The 25,928-nt window shown below is 36.9% G+C and overlaps 2 protein-coding genes across 2 annotated transcripts in view; one reads left to right on the forward strand and one right to left on the reverse strand.

The window, feature by feature from the left end:
• The window catches only part of Utp20 (UTP20 small subunit processome component), a 95,971-nt gene extending 90,765 nt beyond the window's left edge, over window positions 1-5,206 (forward strand). The window contains exons 58-62 of the mRNA XM_076855007.2: window positions 261-332; window positions 2,850-3,134; window positions 3,322-3,448; window positions 4,461-4,606; window positions 4,860-5,206. Of these exons, the coding sequence (XP_076711122.2) occupies window positions 261-332; window positions 2,850-3,134; window positions 3,322-3,448; window positions 4,461-4,606; window positions 4,860-5,015 (786 nt within the window). The 3' untranslated portion in view covers window positions 5,016-5,206. The remainder of the gene's footprint in view (window positions 1-260; window positions 333-2,849; window positions 3,135-3,321; window positions 3,449-4,460; window positions 4,607-4,859) is intronic.
• A 3,926-nt stretch (window positions 5,207-9,132) lies between these two features.
• On the reverse strand, window positions 9,133-18,626 carry Arl1 (ARF like GTPase 1). The gene is made up of 6 exons (XM_076855008.1): window positions 18,411-18,626; window positions 16,548-16,685; window positions 14,194-14,275; window positions 13,081-13,192; window positions 10,051-10,229; window positions 9,133-9,463 (listed from the first exon to the last, which is right to left on the reverse strand). The coding sequence occupies exons 1-6, from the start codon at window positions 18,412-18,414 to the stop codon at window positions 9,433-9,435; spliced, it is 546 nt and encodes a 181-aa protein (XP_076711123.1). The 5' UTR covers window positions 18,415-18,626; the 3' UTR covers window positions 9,133-9,432.
• Window positions 18,627-25,928: the final 7,302 nt, after the last annotated feature.

The following is a 25,928-nucleotide window of genomic DNA, read 5'->3' on the forward strand; positions in this document are numbered from 1 at the left end:
ACTACTGGAATGTTGCAAAGTATTCTAATAGTTTTAGGAAATTAGACTATTACATTAGACTTTGGTGGATGTGGGGGGACTAACACGTTTGGGGCAGGTAGAAGGGAATAATTACATAATTTCTGGTTATAACTTTTCTCTACAGCTCTGTATAGGTTGTCATGCAGAGCAAAATCTAGTACATCAGTTGCATTATGGTCAATTTTTTTTTCTTAATAATCAGAAATGTTATGTTTGCCAATGACCATTTCTCTCTACAGATGAAAAGTATCTCTCTAGCCTCTTGCCATCAGTTGCATTCCAAATTCTTGGATCAGTCTCTAGGAGAGCAGGTAAGAATTATAGCTCCCCAAGTTTAAGTGAAAGCAACCTACTATTCTACCAATAGTCTAGAAATGTGTTTACATTTGGATTTTGTTGTTGTTGTTTTTGCTATTTTAGTGCTTGACAGATTTCACAAAATATAGACATATACTCAAATAAATTGTTCAGTTATGCACACAAGTCTCGTCAACTCTGGGGACTATGTTGGGGAAACTCATGATTCCATTTACAATTCCCAATAAAGATGATACAATGGGAGGGAGGCTATTAATCTTCTCATCTTAAGGGTTTCACATATACTCCACTTTGTGACGAAAGCTTAAGGGGCACTGATTGGTTATTTTTCTAGAAAAACTATAATATTGAGTTTCCTCCCTTTATCCCTTAAAGTTAAAGAGAAAGCAATAATATTCATGCTACTGTGTGATCTACTATGTGAGCAAGTGAGTCATCCCATCTTAAAGTCTACTAGGTGCAGTGGCACACACCTGTTAATCCCAGCAGCTCAGGAGGCTGAGGCAGAAAGATCACCAGCCTTAGCAACTTAGCAAGGTCCTAATCAATTTAGCTAGACCCTGTCTCAAAATTAAAAATAAAAAGACCTGGGGATGTGGCTCAGTAGTTAAGCACCCCTGAATTCAATCCCTGGTACCAAAATAAATAAATAAATAAATATGCAATATGTTGCTATGAAATAGTCTACTGGTACTTTTATTATTTTATTATTACCTCTTTTGATAGAGCATTTGGGCTGGTGATCATAAGTCAGCACCATTATCCCATGGGCCTTGACCATGTCCCTCATGAATCATTGGCAAGATGGAGCCTTATAGATTTAGTGCAGTAGGCATGCGGCATTGGTCAATGCTTTTATCTGAAGAATAATCTCAAGTGGCACATCATGAACAATAACACTTCTATCACATTTTGCAGTGAAAATTCAACTTCATTATATGGCAGGCTCAGAGAATGAATGGATAGCTATTCAGTCAGTAGCAAAATGGAGCCATCAAAATCCTGCCAGGGTTCACAGAGGGTCAGGTCTCACAAAGAAGCAGTTTTTATAGGGGCTGGTAGACCATAGAGAGGAAGAGATTTACAGGATAAAAGAAATTAGGGATTTTAGATGATCATGAATTTTGGGGCAAATTAACAAAGATTGCCACAGGTGAGAAGGCCACCAAACCTGGGCTATATTCACAAGTATCAGGCTTCCGGAAGAAGGAAATTATGATCTTGACCTTAATGTATATGTGTTTTATTGGGGGTTGAACCCAGGGGCATTCTACCACTGAGCTGTAGCCCTTTTTATTTTTTGGACAAGTTGCCCAGGCTATCCTCTAACTTAGAATCATCCTGCCTCAACCTCCCAAGTAGCTGGAATTACAGGTGTGCACAACTGTGCCCAGTTTGGCATTAATTCTTAATGGCTAAGCTAGTCTTGGAATGTGTGAAGGTTCTGACAAACATGTGCGGGAGAATTTTGATGCAGCACATCTAGCAGAACAGCCAAGATGGTCAAGGAACTCAACCTAACTTGTTTTCCTCCCTCACATAATGGATGGGAAATACCTACATCAGAGATTTGATAGGGACCAAAGGAATGGTCCCATTATATTAAGATTAAAATCCTAAGGATTAGATGGGAGTTGAGGATGGGAAGCTAAAGTTTAAGAAATTGGCCTTGAATTCTAAAGATCTTTGAATCCTAATTGGCCACTCCCTTTATTTGGGTAAGTCATGTAATAACACTGAAATTTGGCCTTCTCTCCTAATAATAGTATCTGGCTGAGATGTTTTACAGCTGAATTGGAATACTACATATAAAACAATTTATCAGCTGGGCACAGGGGCGCAAGCCTGTAATCCCAGTAACTAAAGCTGAGACAGGAAGATACCATGTTTGAAGCCAGCCTCAGCAATTTAGTGAGACCCTGTCTTGAAATAAAAAATAAAAAGGGCTGGGGATGTAGCTCAATGGTAAAGGGCTGCTGAGTACCTAATTAAATAAAAATAAAGCAACTAATCAGTAATCAGTTAATATTATTTCTACATAGAATGGTTGAAAGAATCTAATGAAAGTTGGGATGAAAGCTTTCTTTTAAAATGTAAATGACTTGGTCATACATGGTGGCACATGCCTGTAATACCAGCAACTCAGAGAGACCCTGTCTCTAAATACAGTTTATAAAAAGGGAGCTGGGGATATGGCTTAGTGGTTAAGTACCCCTGAGTTCAATCTCCAGTACAAAAAAAAAAAATTAAATGGCTGATCCATAGGGAAATTTTTTATTTATGTTGTATGACCTTAAAGCACACACAGAACTAGCCAACAGGATGAAAATTACATGGAAATGAATTTGGAATGTAAAAACAAGAATTGTTGAAAGAGCCATCATCAGTTTAATACTGAAGTACCCGGGTTGTTTATATTTTCTAATTGTAGAATGCCTACTTCAGCTCACGCTCTAACAAAAAACATATTTGTTTCAAAATCTAATTCTTCCCTCCCCTCTTTTTTAAAGGTTGTTAAGAATTTGTTGTTCGTAGCCAAAGTCTTATTTTTACTAGAACCTGATTCTGAGGATAAGCAAGGTGAGATAAAAGAAGACCTGGAAGAACACAAAGCTTTAGGAGATGGTGTGGCTAGAGAGGCAACAGAATACGAGGCCTGCATACTTGGAAAGCCAGAGTCTGACAAAGAAGAGAAGAGCAAGCCCAGCAAGCCAGCCACACTGCTGTGGCTGATCCAGAAGTTGTCCCGGATGGCCAAATTGGAAGCTGCTTATTCACCTAGAAATCTCTTAAAGGTATGACAGGATAACTGTGTTAAATTGTGTTAGTTATCTCAAGTCCTTAGGAATTTTCCCTTTTGAATCCAAAATTATAGCAATAACATTCACCCCAAAGTATACTGAACACTTTTCTAAATTTATTTCTGTGTATTTGTGTGGCTGTGTTAAAGAGAAATGTTTAAAAAACAATCTTCACTTTCAGAGAACATGCATCTTTAAGTTCCTTGGTGCCATAGCAATGGACCTTGGGGTAGACAAGGTAAAGCCCTATTTGCCAATGATCATAGCTCCCTTGTTTCGAGAACTGAACAGCACCTATTCAGAGCAAGGTAACACTGCCACTTCTGTTCTCCTGTATATTTTCATGCTCAGATACCTAACTTCTCCGAGAGGCCCCTCTTCTTCCTTTTTTTGTACTCTTTCCCTTTCAGAATTTAAGACAGAATACTTGTGAGACAATTAATAGCAAGTAAATAAGCACATCTGTTATTGTATTTGATGGCCGTCTCCTATGCTTTCTCATGTCTAAGCATGTAGTAAAAGCTTTGTTTTACTTCAAAGCATAGGTTAAACAGTCAAAGAAAAAACTATGGTTTTGAGATGGTTCTGAACTCATAACACTCTGAACAATAATAAATAAAGATGTTATTACATTCTTACAAATTATGAGGCAAAAATATATACCATTCTTATCTGAAAGTTTTTAAATATAATTTTAACATTTGCCATTTTCCTTCTTTTTCCTTGCCTAGTATATTTGTTCTATTCCCTTAACAGATCCCTATTGTTAATAATAGGAAAAGAGGGAATTGTGTGTTGGGAAAGGGGGGTAAAGTGGATGTTAAGAGCTTAAAAATTAATATAGTAAATATGAAAACAAGAGTTTTTTTTAGCCTTGAAACATTGATAGAAAGTTTTCCTTGCTCTAATTTTGATTCAGTCTCTAATCCCCCAAAAAAGGTTATCATGGGCAGAGCTTAGCTTCTATGACCCATGGATTAGAGAAGCAATCTTAACCTCTCCCTGCATCTGCACAAAGCTGAACAGGTTCGAAAAAATAATCCAAAATATTGTCAGGCTCTCAAATTCATTGTCTTCAGAACCTGCTGGGAAGTGGGCCTAATCTCTTATTGCCTCTGGATGAGGTGGTGGATGGGAGGGCTTTGTTTCCATCTTGGAAACCCGCAGGGGCCATTAATGGTATAAACTGCTGTTAATGCCACAGCAATTAACAGTAATAATGCCACACATTTAAATACTGTACTTTGTTGATTTTGTTGATGTTCAGCTGTGTCCTTTTCCATATGACCATCTTTAACCATATTCTCTGTGTTCGAGTAGATCCTTTACTGAAGAATCTATCTCAAGAAATAATAGAATTACTCAAAAAGATGGTTGGGCTCGAGAGCTTCTCATTAGCCTTTGCCTCTATACAGAAACAGGCTAATGAGAAAAGGGCACTCCGGAAAAAGAGGAAGGCTCTGGAGGTGAGTTTGGTGCTTGAGAAAATGGCTTGTTTGCTGGGCTTAAGCTTTTTTAACCAGAGGTATATACACTTGTGTCACGCTTACCCAGATGACTGAAGATTTGAGAGGTAGAAACTTAATAGCAAGAGTTCCATATTTTCATTAATAAGCATGTATTACATTCTCGATGTTTAAAGGTGAACATAGTGGCAAGCTTGGGGGACTGGTTTAACGTGTACTTTAAAAGTAATAAAATTTCTGTTCTCTTTTCAAGTTTGTAACCAATCCTGATATTGCTGCCAAGAAAAAGCTGAAGAAACATAAAAATAAAAGTGAAGCAAAGAAGAGAAAGATAGAATTCCTGCGTCCAGGCTATAAAGCCAAGAGGCAAAAAAGCCACAGCCTGAAAGATTTAGCAATAGTGGAGTGAAGGCTCCCTGTCCTGATACTGGAGCATAATTCATAGTCTTAGTTCACCTCAACACATGAACTTTCTGGTATATTTTGCTGGGCTGAAATCACAACAGATTTTATACTTAAGTTAAACTTTGACACAGAATGTGTAAATACATAGTTTAAATGTAACCATGGTCATTTTCAATTAAAATCTTTAAACTGTTACTGTTATCTTCATTGTCTAAAAGCATGTGATACTACATGATAGAGAGTTTTTTTTTTTAATAAAAAGTTTAAATAGCAAGAAAAAATGTAGCAGGAATAAATGAAACAAAATATTTATGGAGATTATACAAAGCTTTATCAAAAGGCATTAAATTCTTCAGACTGACAAGGCTGACAACACCAAGTGACAAGGACAGTGGAGCATCTGGAATTCATAAGCCATTTTGGAAAATAATTTAGCACTATCTTACAAACCTGAAGAGTACACTCCCAATCTAGCAGCAGCAGTTCAACACCTAAGACAGAGCCATGGATCTGAAGAAGATATGTCCGAGAAACAATTCAACTGTACCTCCACAAGAGAATGGATAAATAAAATAGTGGTATATTCATGTAAGGAAATTTCAAAAAACTAAAAACCAGTTAGTTTTATCAGTATAGATGAATTTTAGAAAGTTTTCAATTGGGGGTAAGCATAGAAAAATAGAGTTGAATATCCGTAATAAACTCAGGAAAACTTGCAGGTCTGGACAATGTGTGTGTGTGTGTGTGTGTGTGTGTGTGTGTGTAGAAAAAAATGGGAATGATTTCAAAAATTTCAGCATAGGGTACTTATGAGAAAACACAGGATTTGAAGCACATGATGTATGGTGGCAGGGGGCTTAAAAATGTTCCGTCTTATATTTGGTGTTAAGTTTTCATACATTTCATTACAAACCTGAAGATGAGTACACTTGCAACTACATTATTTTATTATTAGTAATTATAAAAATATTAAATTTTATAATAAAAATATTTCAATGTGCCAAAACTACTAAACTAATAACAAAGAAAAGAATTAAGTGGTTTCTTTGAAACCTAGTAATTGTTTTAAGGTTTAATATTTACAACTAAAAAGCCAACCACACTTAGAGGAAGTCAAACTAATTGTTGTTGAACCACATGGCATCTTTTGCCTTGCTATACATTTGATATGAAAACAAATTCTTTAGTGCCCCATGTATCTAAAGACAAAGGGAAAGAAGAATTTATCCTATGTGCCAGGCACTTGGCATATATTTTAATTCTCAGAGTACCCCTGAGGTATTCCTAAAATCAAACATGACAGGTGGTAGAATCATGATTACAACTTCAAGTCCAGCGCTTTGTACTTTATGGAATTATAATACGATATGTGGCTTAAGAATCAACTGTTTGAACACTCATCTATGTTTTGGTGAAGTTTGTGTTTCAAACAGGTGTTCTCACCTTCTAAAGGGTTTGCAAATGTTTCAAAATGATAAGCACTGGACATCTTGGAAGTCAGATCTAATTAATTATTTCTATTTGACTTAAAGTCCTTGTATTTGCTTTCATAAAAATTTTAAAACTCAAAAATCAAAATACTAGCTGGGTTTGGTGGTGCATGCCTATAATCCCAGCAGTTTAGGAGGCTGAGGCAGGAGGATCACAAGTTTAAAGCCACCCTCAGTAACTTAGGCCCCAGGCAACTCAGTGAGACCGTCTCTAAATAAAAGATTTTAAAAAGGGCTGGGGATGTGGCTCAGTTATTAATTACCTCTGTGTTCAGTCTTCGGCATCGAAATAAATAAAAATAATAAACATCAAAAAGAACACATGTATCACAGATATTGAACGCATCTTTTTTAAATAAATATTTATTGAGTGCTACTATATGCCAGGTGCATCACACTAGATGCAAGGAATACTAACAGTAAATTAGATATGGTCCCTGCTCTCACAGAACTTATATTTCCAGTTTAAAGTGCATGTCAGGTATTCAAGATAACACAAATAATTCCACTACTTGATTTCTCATTTCTTTAATGAGATCACAACACAGCACAACTACCAACCAGAAATATAAAATATAACGGTAGAGATGAAGGAACTTTTGGTATCTTCTGTCCAAGTCTCATTTTACAGAAACAAAACTGAAGGGTAGCCATTTGGACCTAGAGCTTCTGTTCTGATTTCAAGTGTGATGCTTTTGCCATGACCAGGCATCTCACAAAAAACAGTATTTGGATTTATCTTGGAAATATCAATATTTGAACCCTAGTAGCATTATCTATGCAGTTATTCCATGTTAGAGAAGGATCTTAATCCCTATTAGTGTACCCTCTTTTATCTCATCCTATTCTTTATTATAAACTAGAAGAATCAGAATCATCCAGGTACTAGGACAGTACTCATGCCTCAAAATTCAATTTGGCAGGCCCTTATTCCCCTCTCCTATTATTTTTCACACTGTTCCTGAACTGCTGGGGAGGACTTAGGCCCTTGAGTATAAGCCTAGCACCTCAGGTTTATAAGTAAACTAGCATTTCATAGTCATGTGCCATTGACCAGAAGAGAACCCAAGTCTGAAATGCAGAAGTGAAATTCTCCTAGATTTGTATCCCACCATTTCAACTATGGTTAGATTCTGATGGGCCATAAAGTGCCAGGTATCATACTGAATAGGAGGGATATAAATATGAAAAAGACAAGTCTTGTCCATCAAAGTGAGTTAATAGTTACATTAGAAACACTTGTGCCTGGAGGAAAATAGTCTCCAAAAAGGAATTCAAGAGACCAGAGGAAGGAAAAAAATAGAATCCTGCAGGTGAAAAAAGAAAGCTGAATTCATTTGCAGTGAGAGAATGCCTATAAATTTTGAGGGAAAGAAACCAGATGAAAGAGGATGAGAACCTTGAAATGAACCACTAGTATTTTTGAGACTTGGGGGCACAATGGCATATAGTTTTTGTTTTGGCAGTTCTGGAGATAAAACCCAGGGCTTTGTGCATGCTACACAGTACTCTACCCCTGGGCTATGTCCCCCAGCCCTTTTATTTGAGACTGGATCTTGATAAGTTGACCAGGCTGGCCTCAAACTTGACATCCTCTTAACTCAACCTCCTGAGTAGCTGGAATTACAGGCATGTGCCACTGAACCCAGCTTAAGCTCTTTATACCAGCACTAATTTTTAAAATGCTGGTTGTCTAACTTGAGTGAAAAAACTCTCCCCAGTTTTAATAATTGCTATGAAAGAGCTATATCTGCCACTATTCACACTAGTTTATCCTGTCATGGACTGAGTAGTTTGAAAAGTTGCTTTGAACAGGCTTTTTAAATCGCCCACAGCTTAGCAGTAAACCTAATTTGTAAAACCAAGAATGTGTAATTTCTTCCTTTAGAACCAATAAGATTTTTATTTTTAACCAATTTACACTCCATTTACAGGTAGATAATGAAAGATACTAAAGACATCTTTTATAATGATGCTTTAAAATAAATTTTTAAAATTTCCTTTAATGTGAATTTTTTTCTTTATTGTGCTATAAATTCCATCAAATATGCCCATTTAGGATTGTTTTTACTGTGTCACTGATCAGTTTTACAAGTATAGACATAAATGTTCTGCAACTAATTATCATAATCTTAAGAGTTAGGTTATCTGTTGTCAATGTTCAATTTTTAGGAATATATAGCACAATTTATGAAACAAACTTCTGACCCAGAAGTTTTACTTTGAGCCCTATTCCTACCTCACTAGTATGTGGCCTTGGGCAAGCCAATGTATCAGCACTGTAGGTACACATTCATGAAGTTACATTACAGTCTGTCCCATCTACCTCACAGGGTTTCCTTATAAACCGATTAGATCAGTATTATAAAGCTCTTAATAAAGTACTATAAAGTTACAATTATAGTCAATGAAGTTAGTCAACAAAATATTCATGCCTATAATCAAAAACTTTTAAGTGAAACAGTTTAATATAAAGTGGTCAGCTAAGCAAATAAAAATTATATTATACATACTGTGCTTCTAGCCTACTCTCTGGAGTCTAATCTTTGGAAAGACTTAATTCATTTTAAGGAAGAAAAAAATCTTAAGTTAATATATGTGTTAGTGACACAAACAAGATGCAACCACTAATTCAAAAATAGGCAGGCTTCCCCCCAAGAAGAGTACATTCTTTAATAGAACTGTATTTGAATAAGAATTCCATACAAATAGAATATATACCTTAACACAAGAAAGCAAGGAAAGAATGTTTTTACATTACATAGAATACCCAGATGATTCATCAAGTTACCCCTCTAACCAAATACTTCATTTTTTTTTTAATATGCCAACAATCGTGTGGTTTCAACATTTAGTGATATGAAGCACACCTGCCTGTTTCCAAAGAGAATGTGATGCAGCCTTCATTTCAGAGGAGCTGAAGTGATTGAATTATTGTCTGCTTTTTAATGTTTCAACTAACCTGTAAAGAGAAAATGAAGTTCCATGAAATTAATTTTCAGGTATAAAGCATGCACATTTATAATATAAATCTTATAATGGAGGCAGATTCCAACGCACATAAAATGATGAATGCTAACACAAATTAGGAGGAAGTTATGGACTCAATTTCCATGATGGTTATTATAAGCTTTGACTTTGTGATTTGCACAAATAAAAATCGAAAAAGACCAAACTTCTATTTTCCAGGCTGCTACTACTGTAGGGCTACATGTGGATGATTCAGAGATGTGAAAACTAATCTCATTCCTCAAGGAGCTGATTATCCAATGAACAAATGCACAAATCAAACAATTACAAGTCAGTGTAACAAGTAGTATGTCACTGATTTCTAACAAGGGCACCTAGCAACATGTGGAAAGCTATGGGAATGGAGATAAATCAGGAAAAATTCTTGAGAATGGCAGAGAGCTGGATTTATTTAAGTAACTATAACCAGGTAGATATGGCTGAAATAAAAGCAGATGTATATGAAGACCTGTGAGAGAAAAGGCTGGGAGAACCTGTGTGATAAGCTGCTGAGATGGCTTCTAGAAATACAATACTTGCCATTCCATTGCCTCATCAAGGCCAGTGCCTTTGGTTGCTGATGTTTTGAATATCTGCCATTTTCGGTCCTTCAAGGCAGGTAATCCAAGTGAGTTTGCCATCTCTGAGGGAGTCATAGCCTGCTCCATGTCTTGTTTATTTGCAAACACCACTAAAATGGCTTTTCTCAGCTCTTCTTCCTAAATAAAATGGAAGATATTTAATTTCCTCTAATCAATTTGCTCCCTTGAGATTATGGAAAAAATACCAAAAACTACATTACTTTAAAAGTACATATAATGTTTATTATAAATTATTTCAAAGTACAGAAAAATACAAAGAAAGATGCTTCATCCATAATCCTACCTCCCAATCACCATTGTTAACATTTGAAATATTTTCTACCAGTACTGTGGTTCTATAGATATTTAGTTTACTTAGTTAATACATTTTCACATTTAAGATTACATATAATTCTATACCCTGCTTTAAAAAAATAAACATTATGAATCTTTCTCCAAACCATAAAAATTTTTCAAAAAATAAATTAGTGACTAAATATACTTTATACTATGGGTACATGTACCATAAATCATATAACAATTTTATAGCACTGAACTCTATATTCTTTCACTTGACAATTAGAAAAACCCAGGTAACAAGGTGTTTGTACAGAAATCTTTGAATCTGTTCTCTTAACACAGTCTTCTAAAACTTTATGTTGAGGATTTGATAAATGAAAAAAAAAATTATATATATATATATATAAAATAAATGGCTTTCTAGAAAGGTGGTAACAATTTTTACTCCACCAACAAATCTAAATTTTCAATATAACCTTAGTATACCAGAAAATTATTTTTCCAAACATAGTTCTAACTGAATGTTTGTTATTAGGCCATTAGAAATGCAAATGTTATTAGCAATGTGTTTCTCTTCTGTATACTGCCTTTTCCTCATTTTTCTACTAATTCGAAAAAGGTCTAGATATGATTAAGAACAGTAATTCTAGCCAGGTGCAGTGGCTGTAATCCCAGTGGCTCAGGAGACTGAGGCAGAATCTTTGAATCTAGTTCAAAGCTAGCCTCAATAACTTAGCAAGACTCTAAGCAACTCGAGACCCTGCGTCTAAATAAATTATGGAGAGGGCTAGAGATGTGGCTCAATACCCAGTACAAAAAATAAAAAGCAATTCTTAAGTCACTGGTGTTTAGTAAGTTCTAAGTTCTAATTTCCCGTTTTTACTCTTAATTACATTTGGTATATCTTTTTTGGGGCGGGGGGGGGGCAGTTCTTTGTGTTTATACAATTAAATCTAATTAACAGCTTATGGCTGTTACCTTTAAAACTCCATTATATACAAGACAAATAGTTCCTTATATTTGAATTTATCTACAAAGATCTTATAATAAATATGATGCTATAATGTAAAAAATATTAAGCATAAGTTTAAAACTACTAAGTTTGAAATTTATAATTTGGAAACCATTACAAAGTCAGTAGTCCAAGAAATCAGAAATCTAGTGTCCTCTCTTTGAGAATGGTTTTCCTTAGGTATCAAGTGGTCTAGAACTTATATTTAAGCATTCAATGACTGGGTAAATCAGAAATATATTTTTGGTGTGAAAAGGAAATTTAACTATCTGATCTTCTAGAGAAAATGCAATTTCATTATTAAATTAGTCATAGTATATCTTGCTGTTTTAATTTTTTAAAATTACTTAATGCATCCTCTGAATGTCAGTCAATACATCATCTTAAGCTCAATGAATAAAATGTACTGAGTTCTTCCACACATCAAGATAAAGTCAAGGAACTTATATTTTGAGGGGAAAACATACATAAATAAACAAATACATTTAAAAACTAAGAGCCTGGTGTACTGGCACATCCTGTAATTCCAGTGACTCAGGAGACTGAGGCAGGAATATTCAAAGTTCAAGGCCAGCCTCAGCAACCTAGTAAGACCATCTCAAAATAAATAAAAAGGATTAGGGATGTAGCTCAGTAGTAGGGTACCCCTGGGACTAACCCCCAGTATTGCAAAAAACACAATAACAACAAATATCTAAATAGAGAAACGGTAAGTGGTATAAGGAATACAGTAGGGTAAAGGTAACTGAGACTACTCTTTCAGGAAGAGTGTGTCAGGGAAAAAAAAAAAGGTCCAGAAGGTAGCAATGTAAAAATTTGGGGGAAGAGAATTCTAAGCAGAAGGCTCAAAGGTATAAAAGGCCCAAGTATACAACTTAGTATGCTCAAAAAAAACAAAGATCAATGTGACCCAGTAGAATGGTACATGCTTATGATCCCAGCTATTCAGGAGGCTGAGGCAGGAGGATGACAAGTTTGAAGTCAGCTTCAGCAACTTAGACTCTGTCTCTAAATAAAAATAAAAAATGCTGGGGATGTAGCTCAGTGGTAAAGTCCTCAGGTTTAATCCCCAGTACAGCCAGCAACCTAGAAATACACGTTTTTGACAAGTCTCTCCCCCACAGAGGAGTTTCAGTTATTTTCTCACTATTTACCTTACTTTATTCTTTATTCCATTTATTGTTTCTTTACTTAGTTTTTAAATTATATTTCTGCTTCTAAAACAGCTAAAAATAGGACATTTTTTAAATGTCAGATCATAGGAGCTAGAATTTAGCTCAGTGGTAGAGGGCTTGCCTTGCATGCATAAGACCCTAAGTCTGATCCCTAAAACTATAAAAAAAAAAAAAAAAAGGAAGAAAGAAAAAGTGATGGTGGGATACATCATAGGAGTGACTTAAGATAGTTTTAATAGTTGCCTTAAGAGACCTCTGAACTTCTGGAAATCAAAGAATCTACCTTATAGGAAGTTTCAGGGTTAGGGTTAGATTTCTTTTTTCCTCCATTTCCAACTGTATTTCTGGAACAGGAAGTATTGTGAATAAGAGAAAACATTGAAACATGGAAGGAAAAAGTCACTGCATTCTTTTTAATTATTCCTACATGTGATAATATACTCTAGAAGTAGCAAGCAAACGTAAATGATTTCCCTTCATCTTAAAGTGTTAGTTTACTTACCTCCAACATGGCAACTAACTCTGATTTAGAAATGCCAATTCGGTCTCGGTCACAACTGTCTACTACATAAATGACTGCATCAGTGTTTGAATAATAACATCTCCAGTATGGCCTAAAGAAAATTCAAAGGGGGAGAATATATAATTATTACTTGAAAGAAGAAACTGACATACCAATTTACTTGCTAGGACTCAGGGCAATAATGAGTGGGTGGGAAAGACTGCATGCCAATCCTGCCCCACTCATGTTAGAAACAATGCTGTAATGATTTCACTATTTCTGACAGTTATCTCTGATGTCCCTAGGATTTCATGAAGTTGAAAGAATGGTGGTAAATCTTCAATCAAAGGACCAAGGAATTTAAAAATAATTCAAATTTTTAGGCTGAGACAGATTCTTATCATCTATAAAATCATCAAATTTTCTGATAGAAAAGTTGTACAAAGATCTGGCCAACATAGCTTATATTCTTTAACTAGGAATCCTTCAAAAGGAATGGACTTATTTTAATATAGTTTTATCCAAGTCATTAAATTAATCACTGAAGACACCAAGAAGTAGAAATGGCTAAAATCAGAAATAACCTCAAAAGTGATTTAAGAAATGAAACGTATTAAAGGAAGGCAGATGTATAGGGAATGTATTACTAATCTCTTACAATGGCAACATAGGAAGCTACCATTAAGTTACCAAATATTCATACAAGTCCTGAATTTCCTGAGACATCTATGTTTATATTACCTCTAAATGGTATGTCTATGGGGTATTTTTATGAATTCTCTGTCACCCAAAGGAAGGGGCTGATGAGAGCTAAATGGAGGGATAGTTAAAAAACTACTTTAGAAATTAGGTCTTGAGATTTTCATGAACAGATTTTCATTTAAGTGATATCTGAAAAAAATCAGATCTGAAGTGGGTTATCTTTAGATTTTAATTCAATGAATGCTCTGAGGGAATAGGTAGTTTCAAATTTTGCCATATTTTAAACTTAAGTAACTCCCATCCAGTTTACAATAAAAGATATGCTTTGGTTTATTGCTGTTAACAGTTAACCAAAAAAAAAAAAAAAAAAAAGGTTAAATACTACAAAATAACCTAGTATTTAAACTATACCTGATACTTGTCTGTCCTCCTAAATCCCAAACTTGGAATTTAAGGTTTTTGTATGTGACCGTCTCTACATTAAATCCAATAGCTGGAAGAGAAATCAAATCAGTAAGTATGTGTAGACTAACACATTCTACTTTCAAGTATCCAATCCAATTGAGTTTTAGCAATTAACAATAACTGTTCAATCACATTATCAGCTGGGACATTATTATTTCATTTAAGATAATATTCTATGATACACACATACACACACACAAACTCACTAATTAACAAGATTAGCACCACCTTCAGATTACATAAGAATGATCTGAAATATCTAATTCCCAGATCAATGGAAATCATATTATATTAAATTCCCTCAGTACTAGCAAATAAAAGTGTTCAGAAAGTTGTAGTTATAATGTAGTTATATTTACAAAAACAGGAATTTTTGTTGGTAGGTAGTAAATAAATAGGGATCAAAACCAAGAATGAACCAGATGCAGTAAGCACACGCCTGTAATCCCAGCAATTTGGCAGACTAAGGCAGAAGGATTGCAAGTGAGGACCTAAACAACTTAGTGAGGACCTAAGCAACTTAATGAGAATGTGTCTCAAAATAAGTCATAGCTGAATGGTTGAAGGGGCACCACACAGCTAAGGCAAAGTACTACCACTGTCACTGAAAGGAATCTAAGGAGTGGAAAGGATGCTGAAAAAACTTAGGACTGATATATACAAAGAGTACTTACATTTTACAAGATTAAAAATATCAAAGCAAAAAACAACTTACTGTTGTAACTGGATGATTAAAACTATAGTATAAGAAATCTAAGTGGAAAACTAAAAAGCCAAGTTCATGATGTCCTCCTTAGAATTATGCAATTACACAGTGATTACCCTCATTCACCATGATTAAGAGCTCTATTTATGTGCAAAGGACAAGAATGTAGTATAAAGAACTCTCACTGAAATGGGATCCACTATGCACTGCATGGGCCACCAAGAGTTGTCACAATAGAGATTAGAAATTTTAAGAACCAAGGGAACTGAAATGTACTGAATGTAGCAAAAAGAAAAATAACAGATGCTACAGAGTTCAAAAAGCTCTTTTCATAAAAGCTAGACTTTTCTTTTAAAATCTGGAACCTCAGTAACAATAACTATACAGGCAATAATTTAAATAATCTTGAGCAAACTCTGAACTCTTCAATTTAGTGTAAATGTATTAATCTTAAGTAAATTCAGATCAACAAATGAAAAAAGTATAAATAACAGTATTCATATATAGTTAAACAGGATTGTTCCTGGATATTTGTCTAAGACAGCAACAAATGTTTCTTTTGTTATTTTTAAGTACCAGTGTATTTTGACACTCAGATCACTCTACATGACACTCTACAACTGGGATCTTTAAGAGTAATCAATAGAACCCTGCCAAGTGCAATCCCAGCTACTTAACACTTGCCTGGCAACTTAGTAAGGCACTGCCTCAAAATAAAATAAATAAAGGCTGGGGATGTAGTTCAGAGGTACAGAACTTGCACAGCATGCTCAAGTCACTAGGTTCAGACCTAGGTACCACCACAACAAAAAGGAACCAATAGAATTACTAAAGACAAACTAACTATAGTTAAAATACAAACAAATTCAGGCAAAAAAAGGCACTTTGCATATGATAATATCACTTAACATCCATATAATTCTTTACACACATTTACAAAGAATTTTTGTTCTGTTTCTCCTGCCTCTTGGTGCTGTGATTGAACCCAGAGCCAATGCTCTACTACAACTGAGTTATAGCCTCAACCCCTACAAAGTATTTTTAAAGTATTTTTGTACACTTCATTTATTTCCCCCCCTCAAGGCCAGTAGATATTTATTATTTTTCATTTTATCAGTAAAGATACTGGCCCTCAGTAAGATTTAGTGACTTAAATCAAATTTAGCTCTAAACAGCAAACTTGCTTTGCACCCTTACAGGGGGCCTTAAATTATATCAAATTGCCTCTCAGTTTAACTATCGGACCAGGTGCAGTAGAGTACACCTATCATCCCAGTGACTCCGGATGCTGAGACAGGAGGATCACATGTTCAAAGCCAACTTCAACAACCCAGCAGGCCCTAAGTAACTTAGGTAGATCCTGTCTCAAAATAAAAAATAAAAATAGGGCTGGGGATGTAGCTTAGTGGGAAATCACTGCTGGATCCAATCCTTAGTAATGGAAAAAAAAAGAGAGAAAGAAAAAAGTGTTATTAATATTATATTCATATTAGAAGTTTACAAACCTTATCAATTTATTATACAAATCATTTATTCAGAAAGTTAGATATTAACCAGAAAGCTCCTACAATTAGTTTATTATACCAACACTTACTAGGAATAGTAGTAACAACTTCTCCAACTTGTAATCTGTACAGAATTGTGGTTTTTCCTGCACCATCTAATCCCAAAATTAAAATCCTCATTTCCCGGGTTCCAAAGAGACTGGAAAAAATACTTGAGAAAAAGCCACCTAAAAAGATAATAAAAGCAAAATCATATTCAATATTGTGTAAACCAGATGCACAATACATTTAATCTTGTCCTTTGAAAGCTACATATCAAATTAAATAATAATATATTTTCCTGGTAGATATTTTTGCTTCTAATGAAATGGATTATTCAACATCACACAAATAATTAGTGATATATTAGTAGTCCTAAATATTGTGTCAGGCAGGCAAAAGATATACTAAATAATTAGAAATATAGTCACTGCTGACATGGGGTTCAGAATACAGATACCTTGACATGGTTTCCTTACTACCCCTAAAAACCAAAGGGCCAGTCAGAAGGGCAGTGGTTTTTCACACATGAAAAGCAATTATTGTACAGCAGCAAAATCACAATGATCTTTAATCACTGAGACTTCTCCAATTAACAATATAACAGGTAGAAGAAACTGACACACAGGGCTAGGGTTGTGGCTCAGTGGTGGTGAGGCACTGGGTTCGATCCTCAGCACCACATAAAAATAAAAAGTAAATAAATAAAGGCATAAAAGAAGATGCTTAAAAAAAGAAACTGACACATAAACTAGAAATCACAAGAACTATTTCTGAAAGCCATTAGAGAAAAATTTTTTAAAGTTAGTAATAATAATAATAATAATAATAATAGTTGACAACAAAAGGGTTGCCACACTTTGCTATACAGAAAGGAGATGGGAAAATTAAGAGTTGCCAAGTTTGGAAAAATCGAACACACCACGGGCTACATAGAGAATCCTGGAAAAGTCAAAAGAATCTGGGTGTGACTTGACAAAGTCCTCTCTGCCATTTACAGGTAGGAAAGATGCGGAAGAACAAAACTGAAGGGTTATACAAGACAGGTTAGGGGCTGTGAGGCTCTGGGACAGGAAGTATATCCCGGAAAACCGACGAGGGATTTAAACCAAAGGACAAGCATCTTCATTTGGAAAGTGGTAAACAAGTTCACGAATGCACACCTCCATTTGGGCTCTAGCGGGCAGAAGGAACAGTTCCTAGAACTGGAATTCAAGTTTTCATTCACTGGACTAGTAACACCCTCCCCACTTTCAATTTACCCGACTTAATTTTACACAAAAAGCTACAGCAAACAATCACACAGATGCCAGGGTGGCTATAAAGCGACACTCCCGGGCTGGGCTTGTGGCTCAGAGGCAGAGCGCGTCCCTTGCACGGAATGAGGTACTGGGTTCGATCCTCAACACCACATAAAAATAAATAAATAAATAAATAAAATGTTTTTGTTTTGTTTTGTTTTGTTTTGTTTTTAAAGCAACATTCCCGTCGGACTTCTCGAAGTGACGCAGTCCCGACTCCGCAGGGGAGAGAATCAGCTTGCCCTGCGGGGACGGAGCCCCTGTTTCAACGTTGTCAGTGAACCCGCAACTGACACGTCGCTGCGCTTCGCAAGCCCAACTGCGCCCGGCGAGCCGAGGTGGGTATAGGAGGATGAGGGGAAAGTCGGGGTCACCGAAAAGGACTCGCCGCCCGGCCGCCCCCGACGCCGCAGGTACGAAGGAGAAGCAGCCAGGGCAGCGGAGAAGCGCGGAGCGGGGTCCGCCCGCAGGTGAAGAGCCAAGCTGAGTCCCGCACGACCGCCCGGGAGAAGCTGGCCACTCTGGACTTCGCACCGTGGCCCCTTTCCCCCTCCCGCCCCCAGCCCTGAGCCGCAACCCCTCGAGCGCGCCCAGACTCCCCGAACTGCTCACCCATGATGACCCGCCAGTCGGCCCTCGCCGGTCCTCGGAGGCAGGCCTCGACTCGGCAACGACTGCTATTCCAGCCTCGGCGCCGCCACCTCCGCTAGCTTTAGCCTCCAGCCGCGGCTCCAAGGCGGTCTCCTCTCAAGCCAGGTCAGCCAGCAACTTCCACGTCGGACTCCCGCGGGGGTGGGGGCCCGGGCCGCCGCGACTGCGCGCTGGGAATGGCGGCCTGAGCATCCGCGTCGGCGCTTTCCACGCAAGGCCCCGGATCGCCGAGGGTGGGGACTGTGGACGCCAGGATCTTAAAGAATGCAAGAACATGAAGTCGCTCCAGATTCCGATTTCCTGGATAGAAATGGCTTCCGAGATAATGGAATACGAATTTTCATGTTAAACTCTGACCCGAAAAATTGACGAATCAGCCAACTCAGAAAGCGAGTAGAGGACTCACAGAAGCGGCCGCGCAGGACACCGGCGCAGGCTGCGGCACCGCAGGACGTGCTGGTCCTGGAGCACCCTGCGCGGGCGGCCCCGCTCTCACCCGTGCTTTCCCCTGAAGGAGATGGGACTACGTAATAATAATGGGAAGACGCCCCCCGCCTCCCCGTGCCACCAGTACTCTGCAGCTTTACACCTGAGGTCGCTACCTGGAGAATTTTTGCCAGGACTAGCGTTAGAGCCCTTCCCCTTTCTCTCCCTCTGACTCTGGACACCAGAGCGATGTGGACGGGCTGGGCCGGATTAGAAAGATCGGGGACTTTGTTCTCTCCAGGGGCGTCACTTGGAAGTAATGTAGGTTTTGACCGTGAACTTGTTGAAAGGAGGAAGCACACCTGGAGAACGGGCAAGAGTTCCTTGGACTCTTAATTTGTAAAGTCAAGCGTTTTGGAAAGGTACACAGAAGAGGAAACCTATCCCTTAATCCTAAACCTTCAGTTCCCACTGGAACACACACAACATTTTCTCAGATTTCTTTCCCAATACAAACATTGCAGGTTACGTTTTTATTTATAATAGAAATTGTCATCCATTCAAGAGTTTATGAATTGTCTGTTTTAAGAATTTTTTTCAAACTTTTGTTTTAAGTATAGTTGACCAAAATTATATATATTTGTGGTGGACAGTATGATGTTTTGAGGTATGTACGTGCTGTTATGTGATTACCACAAACTAACACATCCATCGCCTCATAGTTATTTGTGTAATGAGAAATGATAAGTTCTTAGCATGTTATTAAATATAGTCACCATGCTGCACAGTATAGCTCTAGAATTTATTCCTCTGGCCTAAATGAAACTTTGTTTCCTTTAACTAAAACTTCTCTATCCCTTTTTCCCCTGGCAAACATCATTCTAGTTTCTGCCTCTGCAGATTCTACTTTTTTAGATTCTAAACTATGAAGTATTTGTGTTTCTGTGTCTGTCTTATTTCACTTAGCATAATGTCTTCCAAGTTTGTCTATGCTGACATAAATGACACAATTTCCTTTTTAAAGCTGAATAATAATCCATTGTGTATGTGTGTGTACATATATATTACATTTTCTTTTTTCCCAGAGGAAAAAAAAATTTGACTTCTTTCTCATATCTTTATGCATCACCTTCTCAGGGGCTGCCCACAGGAACTCTGACCCTGCTACACTAAGTGTGGCTTTCCAGGCCTTTCTTTGAAATCTCTGTGGAAGCCTCCATGACCCCCTAACTCCTGCAACCCGCATTCCTACAGAACCAGTAGCACATGGTTGACTCCAGTGTGCCATCATCTTGAGCAGTAACTGTGCATCCTGAGAACATGGCTGCAGCAGCATCAGTGCCTACACAGCTAAGCACAATGAAACAACTTTCTAGGCCTGCCTGTGCAAGCAAGGTGCCCCCATGGCCTCTTCTCAAAGGAATTTATACTTTGACACCCTTGAGCCTGCGATGAATGCGATGAATGCGTTCTTGCCAATTCCTGGGATGGCTTCCAGCCGTCTTTCCTATTGTCTCTGTGTAAAGTACTTAGCATCTCTTTAATGCTGCAATATCTTTAACAACCACTATTTCCTTAGCACCAATTTTATTCACACTTCTCTGGCCAAACTGCAATTTTTTTCCAGATCTTTCTGTTTTGCTTTCTGCTCCTGATTATTACAGTAAACTTGGTTAAAAGTTACCAGCAGGCATGGGGTTGTGGCTCAGTGGTAAAGCGCTCGCCTAGCACGTGTGAGGCCCTGGGTTGGATCCTCAGCACCACATAAAAATAAATAAATAAAATAAAGGTATTGTGTCCAACTACAACTAAAAAATAAATATTAAAAAAATAAACTACCGGGACTGGGGTTGTGGCTCAGCGGTAGAGCACTCGCCTAGCATGTGCAAGGTCCTGGGTTCGACCCTCAGCACCACATAAAAATAAACAAAATAAATGTATTTAAAAATAAAAAAAATAAACTACCAGCAATATCCATACTGCAGCCTGAATGCTGGGCTGTCTTAAAATCTCCTCCACCAGATTAATTAGTACATCACCTTTAAATACAACCTTAAAGAAAGTCTCAGGACACAAGCAAAGTATTGACAAAGTCTTGCCAGAAGGTAGCACAGATGCCCTCTAATCCAATTTCCAATAGAGCCCTCCTCCTCCTCTGAAACCTCATGAGCCAGTCTTTATTCTCCACAGTTCTTACACAATCCTGGTCTTTTGAGCACCACCAAAATCACCCACTTAAAACATTCTAAAACTTTTCCAGCTTGCAGCTCAAAGCTTTTGAAAATGCCTTCCATAAACTCCAGAAAGCTCAAAAACATTTTTAAACTACATGGGCAGGTAAGTGAGAACAACAACCCCACATCTCAAGACCAGTTTCTGTTTTAGCTTTTTTTTTTTTTCAATCATTGTGACCCAAAGACCTGAAAAGAATAATATAGAGAAGGAAAAGTTTATTTTGGGCTCACACTTTCAGAGATTCAGTCTATGAGCAGCAAACTCCATAATTCTAGGCCTGAAATGAAGCAGAATGGCCTGGCAGAGGAAGAAGAGCCACAGTTTTTAAAAAATGCGTTAATTTACACATTTGTTAATTTCATACCTTGACTATTGTGAATAAAACTTCAATGAGCATAGGAATGCACATCTCTTTGATATAATGAAATGGGATCATACAGTAATTCTATTTTTAATTTCTTGAGGAATCATATTTTCCATAATAGCTATATTAATTTATATTCCTAATGCCTGTTCTGGTTTGTTTATTTTGGCACCCAGGGATTGAACCAGGGGTGCTTTACTTCTGAGCTACATCCTCAGTACTTTTTATTTTTTATCTTGAAACAGGGTCTCACTGAGTTGTTTAGGATCTCACTAAATTGCTGAGGCTGGCCTTGAACTTGCAGTCCTCCTGACTCATCCTCCCTAGTTACTGGAGTTACAGGTGTGCACCACTATAACCAGCACTTTAGTTCAGTTGTCCATATGTTTGCCTATTTTCATCCTTCAAAACCAGAGATTCACAGAAATTTTCCTTGCACGGAAATGTTTATAGTCTTTTTTCTTTTTATGATTTGTTGTTTGAGAAGGGGAGAGTGACTCTTTACCTAAACACCTGAATCTTTTTGAGGCTATCCTTTGTAAGCATTGTGTTCCAAGTGTCAGACCTTCATGAATCCACTGACCTTCCTCCCTATTCTTCATCTGACTCCTCTTCAATCTGGGTTAGTTGCTGCCACTTGGTGTATCTTAACCATTGCTATTTCACATTCCCTAACAGATTTATGTTTGAGTACGACTGCATATAATATTTGAAAATAAATATTTCCCTAAAAGGAAACTGTAAGGGTCCGGCAAAGCGTCGGAGGAAGAGACCACCAAGAGACTGACTTTATGCAATAAGCAAGAGGGAGTTTATTGAGGATCCGATTCAGCGCGCTGAGGCTCCAGGCAGGCTCGCTCAAAAAGGGAGAGCAGACCAGAGCCCAGAGCAGAGGTCAGGCAGAACTTAAGTACACTTTTTGGAGGGGGTGGGGGCTTTGCATACATCAGAACAAATCATCATGAGGCATGGGATAATTGAACAACAACTCTGAGACATGATTAGTACATTCATTGGCGGGAACAGATTGGGCAGGGGTGATTGGTCACCCCTAAGCGGGGTACACATTCAAACTGATTGGTTTTAGGGCCTAAATGCCTACGTGACATACTACACAGAGTCCCATGTTACTACACAACCAGGGAGTCAATGGAAATATTTACTGGGCAGTTCGGGTATTGTCCTAACAGCTACAGGGATTACAGGTTTTGGGGGTAGCAGAGGAATTTAACAATACTTGGTCTTTTACTTTTTAACCCAAGCCCTGCAGTTTAGAAACTTTACAATGCCCGGTCTTTTACACTTTAACTCAGGCTCTGCAGCTTAGAATCAGCTTGGAAATTTTACCTTTACAGAAACAAAAATGTGCTGTAATATAATAACTATTTTACGCAGACTACATACTTAGAACCAAATAACCAAATGAAATATATGTGAGGATGTTTTGTATACTAAAGTGCTGTATACAAATTAAAAAGCATTGGGCTTGGGGTATAGCTTAGTTGGTAGAGTGCTTGCACGAGGCTTTGGGTTCAATCCCCAACACCATATCCACAAAAAAAAAAAAAAAAATTTAAAAAAGCATTAATATTGACTATTAGATGGTATTTCAGTCCTTTGTAATATATACTAAGCATATAATAACAAGTCATGATGAAAACAACAGTTTGATTAAAAACTAACCAAAAACCCAATTAATAATTTGATCAAAACCCATTTTTCAAAACGTACCCTCTTCGTCAGTAAAGATCTGTTACAATTCCCTGAATGTATTAACAACAACAACAAAAATCCTCATTCACAGGAACTTCTGATGTAAAGAAAAATTCCAAAATATTAAGATAGGGTGTTACCTTACCTTTAAATTTTTCTAAGCTTATGACAACTAAAATAATTTAAAATAATTTTCTTCTAAGCATGATTTCAGGGCCTTATGCTAAGCCTATGAAGGATGTGAAGGTAATCTCTACTCTCATCAAATTTCTAATATAAACTGGGCACAGTGGCTCATGCCTATCATCCCAGCTACTCTGGAAGTTGAAGCAGGAGGATCACAAATTTGAGGTCAGTTTAGGCAATTTAGCAATATCCTGTCTCAGAATAAAACAGGTCATTGGTAGAACACCCCTTGCTTGGTTTCATCCCCAGTACAAAATAATAATAATAATAATAATCTCAGAAGACCTTGGGGATAGGACAAAATTAAAATGAATTCAAAAGGTTTTGAGACTTTTTAAAAGAAAAAGTTTTAATGAACTGACACACATGCAATATTTAGAATAGTTCTCAAAATGTCATAAATATTCATTCTTTTTGAAATATTTGAGATTGGGCTGAAGTACTTAAGTTCAAGTGAGGCCCTGAGTTCAATCCCTAGCACCCCAAGGGAAAAATGTTGAGATAAATTTATAATTAACAAAAACAACTACTTAACTCATCTTTCTTGGTGACTATATCTCATCTTCACCTAATCTTCACTTCTCTCAATTTATAAGCCTCAAACAAAGTTACTACTTTTATTAGAATACAATTTTCAAAGCATAAAGTATTTAAAAACCAAGATTACAAAACTGCTATTTCCTGTGTTTTTTTCTGATTCTAACTCAAGATAGCCATTATTCTATGAGAAATTTACATAACTTTAGGGCAGTATTACTCCTCAAAATGTAACATCCAATTAACATTGACCTGGTATTATTTGTTCCAGCTTATTTTAAAAAGATAACCTTTGAGGAAGTGGAATTATAATATTATACTAGAATTATTATTTCAAATTTTGTCCTTTCCACAACCATGTAGAATTGACCTATTTCAAGTCTTTGATCAAATGTCATCCTATTTAAAATTGCAACCTACACCACATTCCTCTTATTCTGTTTTTTTAAAACAATTTCTCATTAAACATTATTATGATTTTTTATTGTCTTACATTCAGTAGAATGAACGTAAGTATGAAATGCAAGTATGTTTTGTCCATTTTGTTTAATGTTTTATTCTTGCACATGGACACAAACACATATTTGTTAAGATTATAAAATAAGGCTGGGCACAATGGCACATACCTGTAGTCTCAGCAACTCAGCAGGCTGAGGCATGGGATCTTGAAGTCAAGGCCAACCTCAGCAACTTAGGGATATCCTGTCTCAAAAGACAAAAATGACAGAAGATGTCAACCAACAATAAAAATTAATTTTAAAAAATGACAGAAGATGTAACTTAATGGTAAAGCACTTCTGGGTTTAGTGCCCAGTACCAAAATAAATAAATATTTTTAAAATAAGGAGCTGAACACAGTGGCCCATGCCTGTACCCAGAGACGCAGGAGGTGAGGCAGAAGCAAGATTCTGTCTTAAAAATTTGGAAAAAGAAAAAAAAGTATGGGATGGGGGTACTGGGAATGTTGTTCAATGGAAGAGCAACCCTGAGTTCAATCTCCAGTACCAAAAAAAATATGGTACAAATATTAGTTTAATTCTTAAGCATATATTATGCAATTAAAACTTGTTATATAAAATGGTACTCACAAAAACTAGGTTCAAAAAATTAGAGCAATGTAGTCAACCCTTGACAGTCAAAAATAAATAAATAAAATAAAATAGCACTCAACCACTTGTGCTAATTCGATAGACCAAGCATCAAGGAAGTTGTCCTATTTGAAGAGAAGCCACCAGGTGGTGGTGTTGCTTCAAACTAATGATGAAACTCATGTCAACTGGTCAATTTATTAAAAGCTGAGTGAACAATTGAATCCTTTTCAGAACTATGGTACAATAATAATTTACTAAATTTCAAAAATATGGATGTTCTTTCCCCCTTATCTCTCTTGAAAACTTTGCAGCTTTCCAAAGAGTCTTACTGGGGTTCTGTCCCAGCCTAAAAGGCCACAATTAAAATTCTTTTAGAAATAGATCTCTCTGATAAAGTCAGAATGACATGAAATAGTCCCTTTAAGATTCAGAGGTCCCTTTTATCTATCTAAGAGTGTCTACTAGCCTCTACTTCAAATATTTCTGAGATGTTAAATTTTTATTTATTTAGTTAGTTACTAGGGATTGAACCCAGGGACGATTTACCATTGAGTTACATTCCCAGCCCTTTTTAGTTTTTACTTTGTGACAGGATCTTGCTGAATTGCTGAGAGTCTTGCTAAATTTCCAAGGCTGCCCCCAAGCTAGCCTCCTCCTTAGCCTCTGTAGTAGCTAGGATCATAGGCCCATGCCATGGCGCCCTGCATTTTCTGAGATTTTTAACAAAGGGTCTTCCAGTTATACCACTGATTTTATCTTTACACTGAAGAAGTTTCTAATTTTGAGACTCTTGTCAAATGGAGAGCTTTGAGATAAGGTCCTTGGTCCCCTGTTTCTTCTCTCTTACCCTACTCAACTCTAAGAAGTCAAATGACACTCAGCATTCTGCCTGGAAATCTCCCAGACAGCTCCGCAAATTCATTAGAT

Source organism: Callospermophilus lateralis, chromosome 4, assembly GCF_048772815.1.
Source record: "Callospermophilus lateralis isolate mCalLat2 chromosome 4, mCalLat2.hap1, whole genome shotgun sequence".
NCBI classification, from domain to species: Eukaryota; Metazoa; Chordata; class Mammalia; order Rodentia; family Sciuridae; genus Callospermophilus; species Callospermophilus lateralis.